Source organism: Atractosteus spatula, chromosome 16 (assembly GCF_055471065.1).
Source record: "Atractosteus spatula isolate fAtrSpa1 chromosome 16, fAtrSpa1.hap1, whole genome shotgun sequence".
Classification (NCBI taxonomy): Eukaryota; Metazoa; Chordata; class Actinopteri; order Semionotiformes; family Lepisosteidae; genus Atractosteus; species Atractosteus spatula.
Window position 1 is genome coordinate 7661889 of NC_142721.1, and position 13051 is coordinate 7674939.

The window sequence follows — 13051 nt, forward strand, 5'->3', positions numbered from 1 at the left end:
GTGGTGAAACGGCAGCCCATGCAAGAGAGTTCATGTTCTCTCAGTCTGCTGTAGTGCTAAAGAAACCCAGATAAGCTCCTCTGACTTGTACTGCTAATATACTTACATCATATACTTTTAGTTTGTCGATACTCTGCTAGTTGCTTGCAGAAAGTTTACTGTGTTGTCTTCTTCACCGTGTGCTGGAAAGATGATCCAAAGTTCAACAGAAAATCACTGAGACATTTGTGCAAGATGAGAAGGTTTATTGCCTTTTTTAATATACAATCTTTTCGGAAGCAGAATGTTTTCAACTGATCTCTGAAAAGGTATGTTTAACATCTGACTTAACTTCTGTATGGAGGTTTTATGCTCTCCCAGTGTTAAGGTGTGTATCTCCAGGTTCTCTGGTGTCCTCCCACCTTCCAGAGATGTGCTAAATTGGTTAATTTTATTTGTCTGTTTTTGCATGTAGATGTCCTGTGATGGATTCCCGGACAGGATACAGATTGTTGTTAACCTTATCGCTGACATTGACATCTCAGTATTTTCTAGTAGAATAGCTGCATCACAAAAAATATATAGCCTTGAAATGTACTTAAAATGTGAATAAATAACGTTTGTGACCCTTATTAAGTTTAAAAGTATTTGAAGTGCAATATATTAAAAATTTACATATAGCTAAATAAAATACTATCATTACACGTGAAATACGAGTTTTATGTAAAACATATTACTGATAACTGATAACGTGCAAATGAAGGCAGTATTAGAGACAATATGAGAAGCCCTGACCTCACTAATGTGACCTCACAATAAGCTAGATTCAATAGCTTCACATAGCTGTCTTCACAATGTTTTCAAATGGTCTGCCTTGAAGGTAATACAGATATGAGAAAGTCAAAGTCTGAAAAAGAATTATAGCACTTGTATTTTGAGGGGGCTGATAGGTTTCACAATTCTTTCCTCAAAGAAATAGCACAGCACCCATACAAAAATGTCCTTGCAGCAAGATAGATGTTTTAGTAGCAGAAGGATTAAAGAACAGGCCATTCCTCTCCCTGTGTAAACACGAGGGAAGGCCGAATTTTGACAGCATCCTTTCAGGAACATCCCAGCATGCTTCACACGGACTTTCTTCTCTTGCCAAAGACGTTGTTTATGAGCTTGGCCATGGACTTGGAGCCACTGTACCTCCGCCGGTCAGCCCGGTACTTCAGATGGTCCATCACATTGCGGATGAGCTTGATAAACAGGTTGAAAATCTCCTGGTAGTTCTCCGCGGCGGACACCTCCTGGAAGCAACACTTGTTTTCCAGGGCCAGGGAACGGGCCTCATCCTCACAGACCTGCCGGGCGTGGCACAGGTCTTGCTTGTTCCCGACTAGATAAATGGGCACCTCCACCTCCCTGTACCCAGGAAATGCCAATATGTAAAACAAAGAGGGTTAGGAGAAGGGCCGCGGCCTTTACTGTATTGTGTGTTACATACTATAAGCAAGGTTCATAACACCCTGGGAAAAAATACACAACTTTAGATTGTCTGCTTTTGTCACCTCTCCTGGAAGCCTTTCTTGCATAACTGTGAATTTATAGAACCCACAGTAAAGCTTTTTGAAATACAGAATCTGCTAGTGAGAGATATTTCAAGGTTTTACCAAACCTTTGTAGTTTAGTTATCCATCCAGAAACGAGTGTATGTTTTCCAGACATTTGCTGGTTACATCAAACGAAAGAACCTTTTGATTCTGATAACCTGACAGCTCAATAGATTGCTTTACACAGCCACAGACAATAACATAATGTAAATCTACTGTATATTCTACCACCTTAGAAGACTAAGGTGATATTTATATTTTAAAACTGAACCATGCTGCTAATTATATACACTAAAAGAATAATGAACTAGCTTGCTATTTTGAAATGTCAGTTAAGGATTTGTTTGAAATAAAACCTGCCACAGAAATTTAACTCTCAGATTTGACCACCCGGGTGGTTTAATTTGTTATATAAAAGATCTATAATTAGGTCAAGTTGCAGAACTTCACACTTCCATCTAGTAATTCTAAATTGCTTTCTTGTTGAATATCTTCCTAAAATCCATTTCTGGTAATACTTTGTAATATTTTAATTAATATGAGTTGCAAAATTGGATACAAGCAGTTATAGGATTGCCTTGCAATAGTCAATTGAGCTGAAGAATTAATTTAACTGCATAATTAACTTAAGAGAGCCCAGAGGCCTTAATTCCTGCAAGATCTGTTTATTAGGCTGTATAAGGCAATGTCTCCATCAGAGACAGCTGGCTCCTTAATAATTGAAACCTGGGTTACTTTGCTTGTACAAATATAACTATTCTGTATTAAAGGAGCATTTCTCAGTCTGTTACATTAACTCAATACTCCGATTTAAACGGATAGTTTCCAGTTACAGTACAAGGAATGCTATTCATTAAAATCCAATCTTTAACTTGCATCCCTCTAAGGACACAACTAATGGACATACAGTAACTCACCCTTTGCAGTTTTCAATGCGGGCTTCTTTGATCTGGCGCACAATGTTTTTGGCATTGAGGAAGGAAGTACGATCACTGATGTTATAAACCACAATGAAGCCATCCGCCCATTCCTGGGGTTCTTTCAGAATGCATCTGCTCTCACCACTCTGTGAGGGATGAGTAGTGTTATCAGCTGTACAATGTTTCTACCTCTGCTCTTCCAGGAACCTTACACAGAAGGTCCTGGGAGGGGAGGTATCTTTTTAAAATAATTATGAGCTAATCACTGACATTTAGGGAACACATGCTCATTTTGTTTAAGTCAGGGAATACTGACTTAACAGTGAATACAGTGCTACAAGTGCAACATTTAATTTTACAATGGTGTGTGCCAAGTATTCTGTATTGTAAATAGGATTTTTGTTTAGTTAATGTAGGTACAGTAATTATTGTTGGCCTCCAATGTTAAAAGTCAAACCATTCTAATGTCATACATCTTGCATACTGTAATACTACAAATCATACTCAAAAGCACATTTGAAAGGTATTTTTATGAGGTTCCCGATTATGTATAAAAATCGACAGACTGCATGTGATTCTCAACTGTGTCTCATTACATACCTGAGAGCAGGGATCAAATACTTCCAGGTTCAATTGGCGGCCATCGATTGAGATCCTTTTACGGTATAAGGAATCTGCCAAATTTACATTGCAATTATTATGAGAAATGTATGCACTGGAATACGACTGGATCTTTTCATTAACGGATCATTTCATGGAAATGCAGTTTGATAAACATAGCATAAGATTCAAATAGATTCATAGCAATAGCCTTATACAATTGTTAATAATAAGAAAAATAAGAATATGTGTGCTGTTTTTGTTCTATGGGATAAATTGATAGAATAAAGACAATTTCAGAAAAAATAGCATATCTTTTTGAGATTGATTGCATCGAAAATCCTCAAGGTTCAAAAACAGTTGGATGTACCTGTGACTTTATGTTTGGCAAGTCATTTGTTAGTTGACAAACCCACAACCCTGCTCTACCAACAGAGCCAGTCGGGGCCTTTATCTCAATAGAAGCATGATGTTAATAAAAAATTGGCAAAATTCTCTGTACATAATGGTGTAGAATTATTATTTATTTTTGGAAGGTTCAGAATGTTGCTGGTTAGATTAATTTAGTTATTTATAAGAATTAAACAAACAATAGTCACCTGGTAAAACAATTTTATCATTCCCCAAAAAACACATATGGTTTGATTTTGTTCTTTGGCTATAGCCCAAAACAAAGCTTTTGAAGTCCAGTTCTTTTAATCTCTTAATCATATTTATACAATAACCAAACTTCAGAAGAAAACAAAATTCAGACCAGTGAAAGCTTAGAAAGACTGATACTTAATAACTGGGTCGATCGCAATAAGTGTAATAAATGGAGCATATTAAAATATACTGTATATATACAGTATAAATTAAAGAATATAGACATCACCTTGTTAGCAGTTTAAATGTCCATTATTCTGATTAGGAGTTCACAGTTCCGTAACACTTAATGAAATATTTTTGAAAAACTGATACTTACTAGCATTTGAAGCATATTCTCCAATAAATCTTTTGGTTAAGAATCTCACAAGAACAGCTAAAAAAAAAAATCAGAAACACGAACATTTTGCAGTATGGTGAAATAAATTGTAGTTTAGGCTTTATTTTTTTTCAAGCATTTGTGAAACTTGAAAAAAAGCTGATCAGTGCATCTTTATTATTATAAAGCATTATTATAATTACAATCGTTATTACATTTGTATTAAATTGTATTCATACAGTATATGGCTTCTATCTGTTTGATTTATGGGTAACATAATTGCACAATTCGATTTTTGTCTTTCATATTTCATTCAAAATTGCCTGCACCCCTAAAAAGAAAGAAGTCATATTCTCTTCCTTTGTACATAGGACTGAATCTTTTGCTTGATAGAATTGTGTAGCGGCACTTTTTTGAGCAGGCTTGAAAAATAGGGCAGCAGCTCTTAGGAAAAGACATTAGAACTTACAGTACCTTGTATTTTGCATTAATTGTGATGTTCAATTTTTAAAATGATTAAAATGATTGTTATACAACAATTAAATATCTCTTAATGTGAATAACCTGAATAAAACAATACAGCGAATGTGCTTTATAGAGCACAGTTGCTCTTTTGGGTCCTGTGTAATTGTTTATTCAGAATGTGTTCTGGCACAACATTAAAAAACGTTAACGTTGAAGAGCATAAGCTGTATATGAAATAGAAAATCAAACCAAACTGTTTGAGAGAAATATCTGCTTGAAACACGTCTTCTTCAGTTAAGACATTTCAACATTAGACTACAGCAAAGTAAAAAGAAAATGTGCCAGAAGCAGGGGAAATGCATAAGCAGAGGTTTGTACATTTCCACGGAAACCACATTAAAATTCGTCTGGACAAATGAGGCATCCTACTGTTTTATTTACTCATGTCTACTGCTGGTCTCCGCAGAAGTGCAGAAGAACCCAAAAGATGGGGTGTCCTATACGTGTGCAGTGTTTTCTTCATGTGTCCAAAGTCATTCATTTCTGCCAGTAACAATACGCAGAGAAGAGCAAACACAGACATGGGGGAGCACCAGTGGCTGTTCTGCAAAATTTCCCTCGTTTATTTTTTCAGGACAGTTTCATTTTTCACCCCACTGCCATCTGTCTTCATCTCCCATTGTTTTGCTTTTGCATATACAGTAATGTAAGAGAAGAGAAAAGAGAGGCAGCAGCCATCTCTCACATGGTGGAGAATGCCTGCACAACACAAATGTGTTACGCTGACCATTTTCACATCTGCTTTCTACTTAAATAAGAAATGAACCCCAAACTCCAGTCTGTGTTGTCACTCAGGAGTTTTTCAGGCTTTACAGTTTCCCTGCTATTCTCTAGCTTTGTCTCCTAACTTTACACAAGAGATACAAGATCACAAAGAAGCTGAAAGCACAGAATACATCTAAATCAGAATTGCAGTTACCACCACAAGGCATCAAAGAGCTTACCTGATTTTCCTGCACCTTCGCTTCCCAGAAGAGCGAGTTTTATGTCATTCATGCTTGCAGTGTCTAAACTGTCAGCGGTCCTGTTAAATTTGCTTTATTGTTTTAGTCACTGTCAGAAATAATAAACTGTCTCTTGAAGCTGGACTGCAGGAAGGTTAGTGCAGGAAGAACTTCGAATTAATGCTACTTATGAGACCAACTCTCTTGCTACAGATCCCCCCCCCCCACCTCCCACCCCCCACCCCTCTCCAACAAAAGAAAAACACAGCGTATGAGCTCTCCTCCCACTAAAAGAGGAAAGCTTCCAAGTTAGGTTTGCGTAAGTTGAGCCTTCATTTTTTTGTTTCTTTTCTTTTCTCTTTTATCCCAAGGCTACTGAAAGTAGAACATATCCAGGTGGCTGCAGTAAGTGTTTGACAGAGTGTGTTCCATTAGATAGTCAGTCTTCTTCAAGTCTTCATATTTTTGCTTTTTTGTTTCTTTTTGTTATGGAATGAAGTCATCTGTTTCCTTAAGCAATTTATTGCAATATGGCTGTTTTCTTTGCAACAATTGTGCAAAGGGAAGTTTTGTTGTGTGGAATTTTCTTCATATTTTTCTTCTTTTTTTCTTTCATTCATAAGTTTAGGCACATACAGATTTGAAGAGGTTTAAGTGGATGAAGACCAAAAGAATGAGCTAATTGAAAGGGACTTAAAGAGGTCAAGAACAGAGGTCTTGAACACAATTTTCTGTAAATCCAAGTGTCCAAATTCGAGATACATTTAAATTTAAAATCTTTTCATTTATTTGAAATAAAAAAGGCAGTGATAAAAATGTACTATCAGAATTTAGAAAAAATATTCATGCATTTCACTACAAAAGATGCATAAAACTAGGGCTTGACTAATACAGTTTAGCAAACCTTTATGTTAGAACTGGGCTATATTCAATTAGAAACCAAATTAAGTGACACTAGGGGTGATTCTCAGAAGTCTTCATTTTTTAACAATTGATTTGTCAAGTTCTGTAAACGTCACAAGTCTTGTTCTTGAGCACACATTATTTATATCCAAACCTGTGAAAAAGATTACTATTGTGTATGAGTGCAGTTGTTTTTTTTCTTTTTTTTCTTATTATTATACTTCTGATTCATAATGCAATACCATAAAAGAAAAAAAAAACTATGTGTGAGTCACAAAATGTAATCTAGCCATATTCTTTTGTATAGGGTGTACAGGGTAAAATGATAGTCTTTTATGAGTTTCAAATAATGCACAATAATGCACATTCAAAATCCTTTGAAGTCTTTATAAAGACCATACACTTTAATTGCAGATACCTTTTATAACTTATGAGCATCAGAACATGAGAAAGTTTACAAATGAGAGAAATATGTAAGGCTATTCGGCTCATCAAGGTGTTTGGTAATTAGTGGCTAATACAGATATTAGGATCTGTTCCAGCAGTTTCTTCTGTGAATCAGCTTCAACAATTGGCATCAACAATTTGGCTGCGTAACTGGTTCCATACTCACACAAACTTGCAGAAAGAGCTGCCCCCCGTTCTCGGTCTAAAGACACTTCCACATAGTTTCCTCTTGTATCCTCTGCTTTTTTCCACTATTGATTCTGCCGAAGGCAGCTGGGTTGTGTTTGTCAATGTCTCTGAGATTTTTGAATAAGTGGATCAGCTCTGTTCAGGACTGAAAAGCTTTAGTTCTTTAAGCCTGTCAGTGTAGGACTTTTTTTTGTGAGCACTGACATGTACTGTATCTGGGTGCTCACTGTGCTTATTCCAAAGCAGCAATACCAAGGCAAGTTCAACCTGCCTTGAAGAGGCTACTATGAAAAACCAAGAGTTCCATTACATATGAATTGCACTTTTACAATAGGTAGTTAAAAGAAAGCAAGTCCCCATCTTCAAATACAAAACTTTCAAATAAATTTTTTCTTACTATTATTCCAGATGTGCACAGGCTGAGAACATCAAGAAATATATTTATGAAATATATATAATATTTTTTTCTAATAATTCAAATTGTTCAAGAAAAGCCACTTGTCCATAACACAGCAAAAAAAAGCATTATGACACATAATCTCGTTAGATGACGCCCTGCTGAAGCTGGAGGTCTAGGCATTAGAAGTCTTCTTTCATCTTTATTCACATCTCTAGTTTCATTTTTTATTTGAAATTCTTCAATCAAGTGACTAATGGAAATATCTACTCTCCCACTATGGCTAATAATCAACACTCATCAGGTAGCTACAGTACAGTCTATACTGTACCATAAGCAATCCCCTAGCAATTTGAGAGATCTCAAACAAATCCAACAAGAAGAATAGACAATAATTACACCAGGCTCGTGTGTGAAGTTGGTAGAGACTTACCCTAAAGCACATGAGCCTATGAGCCTGCAATCCCACATATAAAATATAGGATTATGTGCACAACCGTGGTGAAGAACATCATCATTTTACGGCTTCACATTTCATATTTCCTTAATTACACATACAGTATATACTGTATATACAGTATACTTAAAATGTAAACTCCAGTTAATTTCCAAGTGAGACAATACAATAAATGTTTCCATTAGTCTTTTTTGTGTACAAGATCTAAACTGTAATTAAATCATCTCAGTTCCACTTTCTTGGGCAATTTGTTAGAAAACTTTTTTTCTGTGTTTATTTGCAGACAGTTATTTCCTTCTTTTGCTTATTCTCTAAAATTGCCCTTTAGTGCCCAAAGTTGAGCGAGCTCTGTTCTTGTCCCGTTCCAATGTTGTACATTTCTGATGACAGAAAACTCATTGACCTGATTCAAGAACAAAGGTACAAGCTGTGCCCACGTTTTGAAACATGATGTACAAGCCAGCTCCTCATTTGTGGAAGAACTTTGGATAAATGTGAATCTGACTTTAACCAATGTAATCAGATTATTAGCAAAGCTGCTAGCATACCAATGCAAGCAAATATCCAGTGTCTGTCCATTGCATCATAAGGTCACAATATAAATAATGTAAAAGACACTTGGAAACTGTGAACCAAACTGATTTTTATTAGGAATAGTAGAGATAATCTGAATTTAAAATATTTACTGGAAAAATGTTAACTGGTTAAAATATAATCAATACAAGATATACAATGTTAAATGACAGATACATTTAGCACAATAAAATGTTTTCAGCCTTTAAAATCTTCCATCTAGATTTTCAATACCAGATCAATTTAAATAAATCATTAGATCAAATCTTTCCCCCAGTTTGTATTTTAAATTATCACAAGTTTTTAATAACCTGATGTTAAAAAAGGTGACTTGAGCCCCATTAGAGTGGATTAATTATATGCTAATTATCTCACATTTGAGCTTTGTGAAGCAGAAAATGAATAGTCAGCCTTCAGAGTCATACTGCAGAGACTGTGGGTCTCTTATTAAAGGTGTAACATCTTCAGGAGTGTGACAAAATGCTGCTTGTATTGCAGATAACTTTGTTTCTTGCTCTGGAAGATAAGATATACACAAATACAAACTGATCTATGCTGTCACTGAAACATACATGTTTATTAAATTTACTGTGTGGGAAGTAAGACAAAGAGTTTGGTGATCAGTAACAGTCGATATACTGCTCCAATAATATATTTAGAACATAAGAAAGGTTTCAGATGAAAGGAGACCATTCAATGCATCTAGTCCTTTCCAGTAGTCAGTAACTAAACAATCCAGAGATCTCTGAACTTTTCTGGAAAGAAACCAAAGTACTGGCTTCATCGGCATGACTGGATTGCTTGTTCCGTACTCCCACAACCCACCTGACGTAATTTTTAAGGGATCTAGGTTTAAGCTACCTATGGCAGCACTACAGCTCAAAGCAAATCTGCCCCTTGAGAATGTTTGGATTGATGGAATTAGTTTCAATGTGTTTTGCAACACGAAGTGACTTGGAGGAATTTATCGCAGTTTATCCATCCTTTTTATGGGTAAATGCTAAGTAGGGGGATTACTTTCTGTTTACAAAGTTCTCAGTCTTCGGTATTCATGTCTCCCTTTCCAACAGCAGCCCAACACACTTGTCAGCATAATCAAGCTCTTCACTGCCTGAAGTGTGAAATATCTTTTAACACTTTTGAAACAAGTTACTTTGTTTGGAGTAAATTACTTCATTTGCCGGCTTTAAATACGTGTTTCAATAGCCTTTTCCAAGGAGAAACAAATTCTTAGGAAGTTAATTGAGCAGTATACTTCAGGCTTTCAATGTTTAGTTAAAGAATATAGAGCTGAGTCCATGTCAATGTATATTACATGCTTTAGGTGCCTCATCACCTAATTAAACCAAGCAACAGACCTACTTCTAGACTTTAACATGTACAGTACTTTACAAGCTGGGTAATAATTAAACCATTTAAATGTATTAGTCTAAAAAAAAAAGTTTAAACTATGTAAACATAACGTGGATTTTCTTTCTGATTTTTAAAGAGGTTTTAGTCAAGTGCCATTGTTTTACTTATGTGTGGTTATTATATTACAGTCTCTAATTTATGATGAGATACACAATTACAAAGGTTCATACGGTTCTTCATTCACACTCAACTTCTACCTTTGATGTAGCCAAAAAACAGAGTAGTAGCATAGAGTGAGACTCTGAACCACAGTAAATGCAATTAATCTACTGTTGAGGGAGGCCCAGAATGAAAAACGGAAGAAACAGAAACTAAGAAAATTAGAGAGAATTAGGAAAATTAGGGGAACACGGATTATAGCAATTAATGTTTTACATTGTATAAACCAATAATAGTTCACAGATGATTCCAAAGAACTTTCATTAGCAGAGGAGCAAATTGCTCCCTAAAATATAGCCTTTTCTAATTGACAATGAGAAATGTGTTGTGTTTAGAAGAACATGAAGGCAATCTTTTAGACAACTGCGTCTCCAATGTAAACATGCCAAATGTGATACACAAAACATTGTTTTTATTACATCATGTCTGGTCCTATAACCAGATGTGGTTTTGATGTCTTTTTACTTAACTTTGAAGGTGCTCTAGAAGTTTGTAGGGCTTTGAACAGATATAATTAAACTATCCATCAGGAAATTGCCTGTGCCTGGGGGCAATAGGAGGAGTGTGTTTTCATTGATGAGCTAAAGAAAGTTAGCTGTACTCTGAACGTTTACTAGTCCAAAGGTTCAACAGACCAAATTACCCCCTAAAGCTGAACCATAATGCTACCATTTTAATTATCGAAGCATTAAAACTTAATACAGTATCTATGCAGGCTATTTAAACTTTGGATGCCCTGAATGAATGCTCATCAGACACAGAATGGTGAGATTTAATTATAATAGCATCTTCATCTTAACACTGGGATAATAATCATTAACAGTTACACTTATCACCAAAGTATCCCAGTTAGGGAAGTTATGGGAAAATGAAATCCAGTGCTCCTTGGATGATTTATAGTGCACTGAGCATTTGGTATTTTGATACAGCCTTGGCCTGAGTATGATTTGTAAAGCCAGGTACTTTATGCATATTAGATCTACAGACACAGAGAGCCCTGTGCTAATTTACTGAAGCAGATTGATATATTCAGTGCAGGTTTTTTACTTATAATGAAATTAACCAGGACTGTTCTTGGAACAAAGCCCTGGGACCTTCACCATCTAAAGAGTAGACAAGAGTAGACAGGGCCTTGGTTTATTCATCTGCAGGGTGTACTCCCACTCAACAGTCTGCTGAGCCTTCCGCTGTAGGTTTCGAGAGAGCAAGACGGAAGAAAGAGAGAGTTATTTTGACGCCGTATCTAGATTTTGCTGGCTTCAGTTAATGAAATGAACCTGCGAAACCTGTGCGCTCTGTTGCTTCTTCCTCTTCCGTGATGCAGCCACTCAAGAACCAATACTTTTTTTTTTAAATGTTTTTTTTTATCGTAGCTGAAAAATGTAATTGGATGGGAAAACGATCTGCACTAGTTAGGCCTCAGTGGCCCTCGAAGAGCCCGGAACCGAGCTGCCTCCTCTGCCACCGCATTTAAGCTGCTAGTCAACAAGCCTGTGACAAAAGATTAGCCTTAAATGAACCACCTAATTGTTTGAATATACTGTATGTAGGCTAAGAGCTTTGCACACTGTGAGAGAGACTATCTCTGTGTAAAACAGGGTGTGATGTAATGTAGGAGAGTTTTGGTCTTACTCCAGGTACTGACGTGCGCCTGGCATCAGCAGAACGGTAGTTTTAAAATGATGAAGTGCAGACTCCAATGAAAATGTAAGAAGTATCCTTATATTATAACCTCACCTTTGTGTGAAACTGTAGACAATTAAGTACAAAGATCAGTCAACCCTGTTGTCATGAAAACCACCACAGGACTGAGGAGACTGCACGATTCTGATTCTGTGACTAATGAACAGAGGTAGCTTTGTGAAGCAGTCAAGATTAACCCTTTAATTGTACCGTAAGTCATTAAAATAGAATTTCGAAAAAAGGACTGCAGACTCCTTCAGCAGATACTTCCCTGAGCAAAAGATGAGAAAATATCAAAAATCCTGTACGAGACTATGCCACCCTATCTCAACAACTTGGTTTAGCAGACAGACAAAATTCAAACTTATTTCTAAAGGAACTCTGGTCTATTCATTTAAGATTTAATTAGGTGGTGTAATGTGAATTCAATAGAAGATGTGGCACTCTTGATATGAATACATTTAATTAATCCTTTTTAAAGTAAATAACAATATACAACTCATGTACCCTATGCACCCATAAATTGTTCTCCTAAATCCACATTTTAGTATTGCCATCCCAAAATGAACATAGTGCTTAAATGGCTACTATCATATTCACCAAGACAACTTGAGAATTGGAAGAAATGAAGAAAACAAGGTCATTTCCAAAATTTAAAAAGCTCAAATAAATAATAACACAATTACAACCCAGAACTTTGATTATTTTTTCTTCACTTTTTCACCACCCCTTAGTTTTCAAGAACTATTTAAGTTTTCACTGCATTTAAGTGTTCTGTGTTTTGTCAAGTAAATAGAAGTCCAAAGCCACTTCAGTGATGAAAATCACATGGACTGAACTGTGGAATGACACACTATGCTTATTTGAACTGTCCTGCATCTGTTATGCATCACAGTCAAATCGTGTCGTGCTTGAAATCAGTGATGAAAGACTAAGTCCTGTTATAGAGTTTTTTAAAAATAAATCTTTAGTATATACTTGGATGTGAGATGCCAAGCTGCCATAATTTAAGTTAATTTTATTTCAACAAACACTGAAAACTAGTACACATTTTTCAAAAATAGCAAATGGAGAAATCTAACACTAGCATGTAATATGAATAGCAAGGCATAAAGGAAAAATACTGTGTTTGCCCTTTTTAATTAAGTTTTTTGATATGTTGAGTTATTATTTCTCCTTACATGGAAATAATAACAGTATTTTGACTGTCTCTGTGGAATAAAATTACTGAAATGTCCTTCTTGAGTTCAGAATTCTATATGAAGGCATAAAAATAGTAATATAAAACAATAAAAATAGA

General features: G+C 35.8%; 1 protein-coding gene across 1 annotated transcript; it reads right to left on the reverse strand.

The window, feature by feature from the left end:
* Window positions 1-224: 224 nt before the first annotated feature.
* Window positions 225-5709, reverse strand: rerglb (RERG/RAS-like b). The gene is made up of 5 exons (XM_088934896.1): window positions 5531-5709; window positions 4062-4118; window positions 3098-3171; window positions 2495-2643; window positions 225-1389 (listed from the first exon to the last, which is right to left on the reverse strand). The coding sequence occupies exons 1-5, from the start codon at window positions 5580-5582 to the stop codon at window positions 1104-1106; spliced, it is 618 nt and encodes a 205-aa protein (XP_088791022.1). The 5' UTR covers window positions 5583-5709; the 3' UTR covers window positions 225-1103.
* Window positions 5710-13051: the final 7342 nt, after the last annotated feature.

Bases quoted from the DNA above. Each gene is read 5' to 3' on its own strand.
- rerglb (XM_088934896.1), bottom strand. From the start codon at position 5,582: ATGAATGACATAAAACTCGCTCTTCTGGGAAGCGAAGGTGCAGGAAAA. The intron at 3,172-4,061 runs GTAAGTATCAGT...TAAATTTGGCAG, and splicing joins AGAATATGCTTCAAATGCTA to ATTCCTTATACCGTAAAAGG. The intron at 2,644-3,097 runs GTATGTAATGAG...CATCCCTCACAG, and splicing joins TATTTGATCCCTGCTCTCAG to AGTGGTGAGAGCAGATGCAT.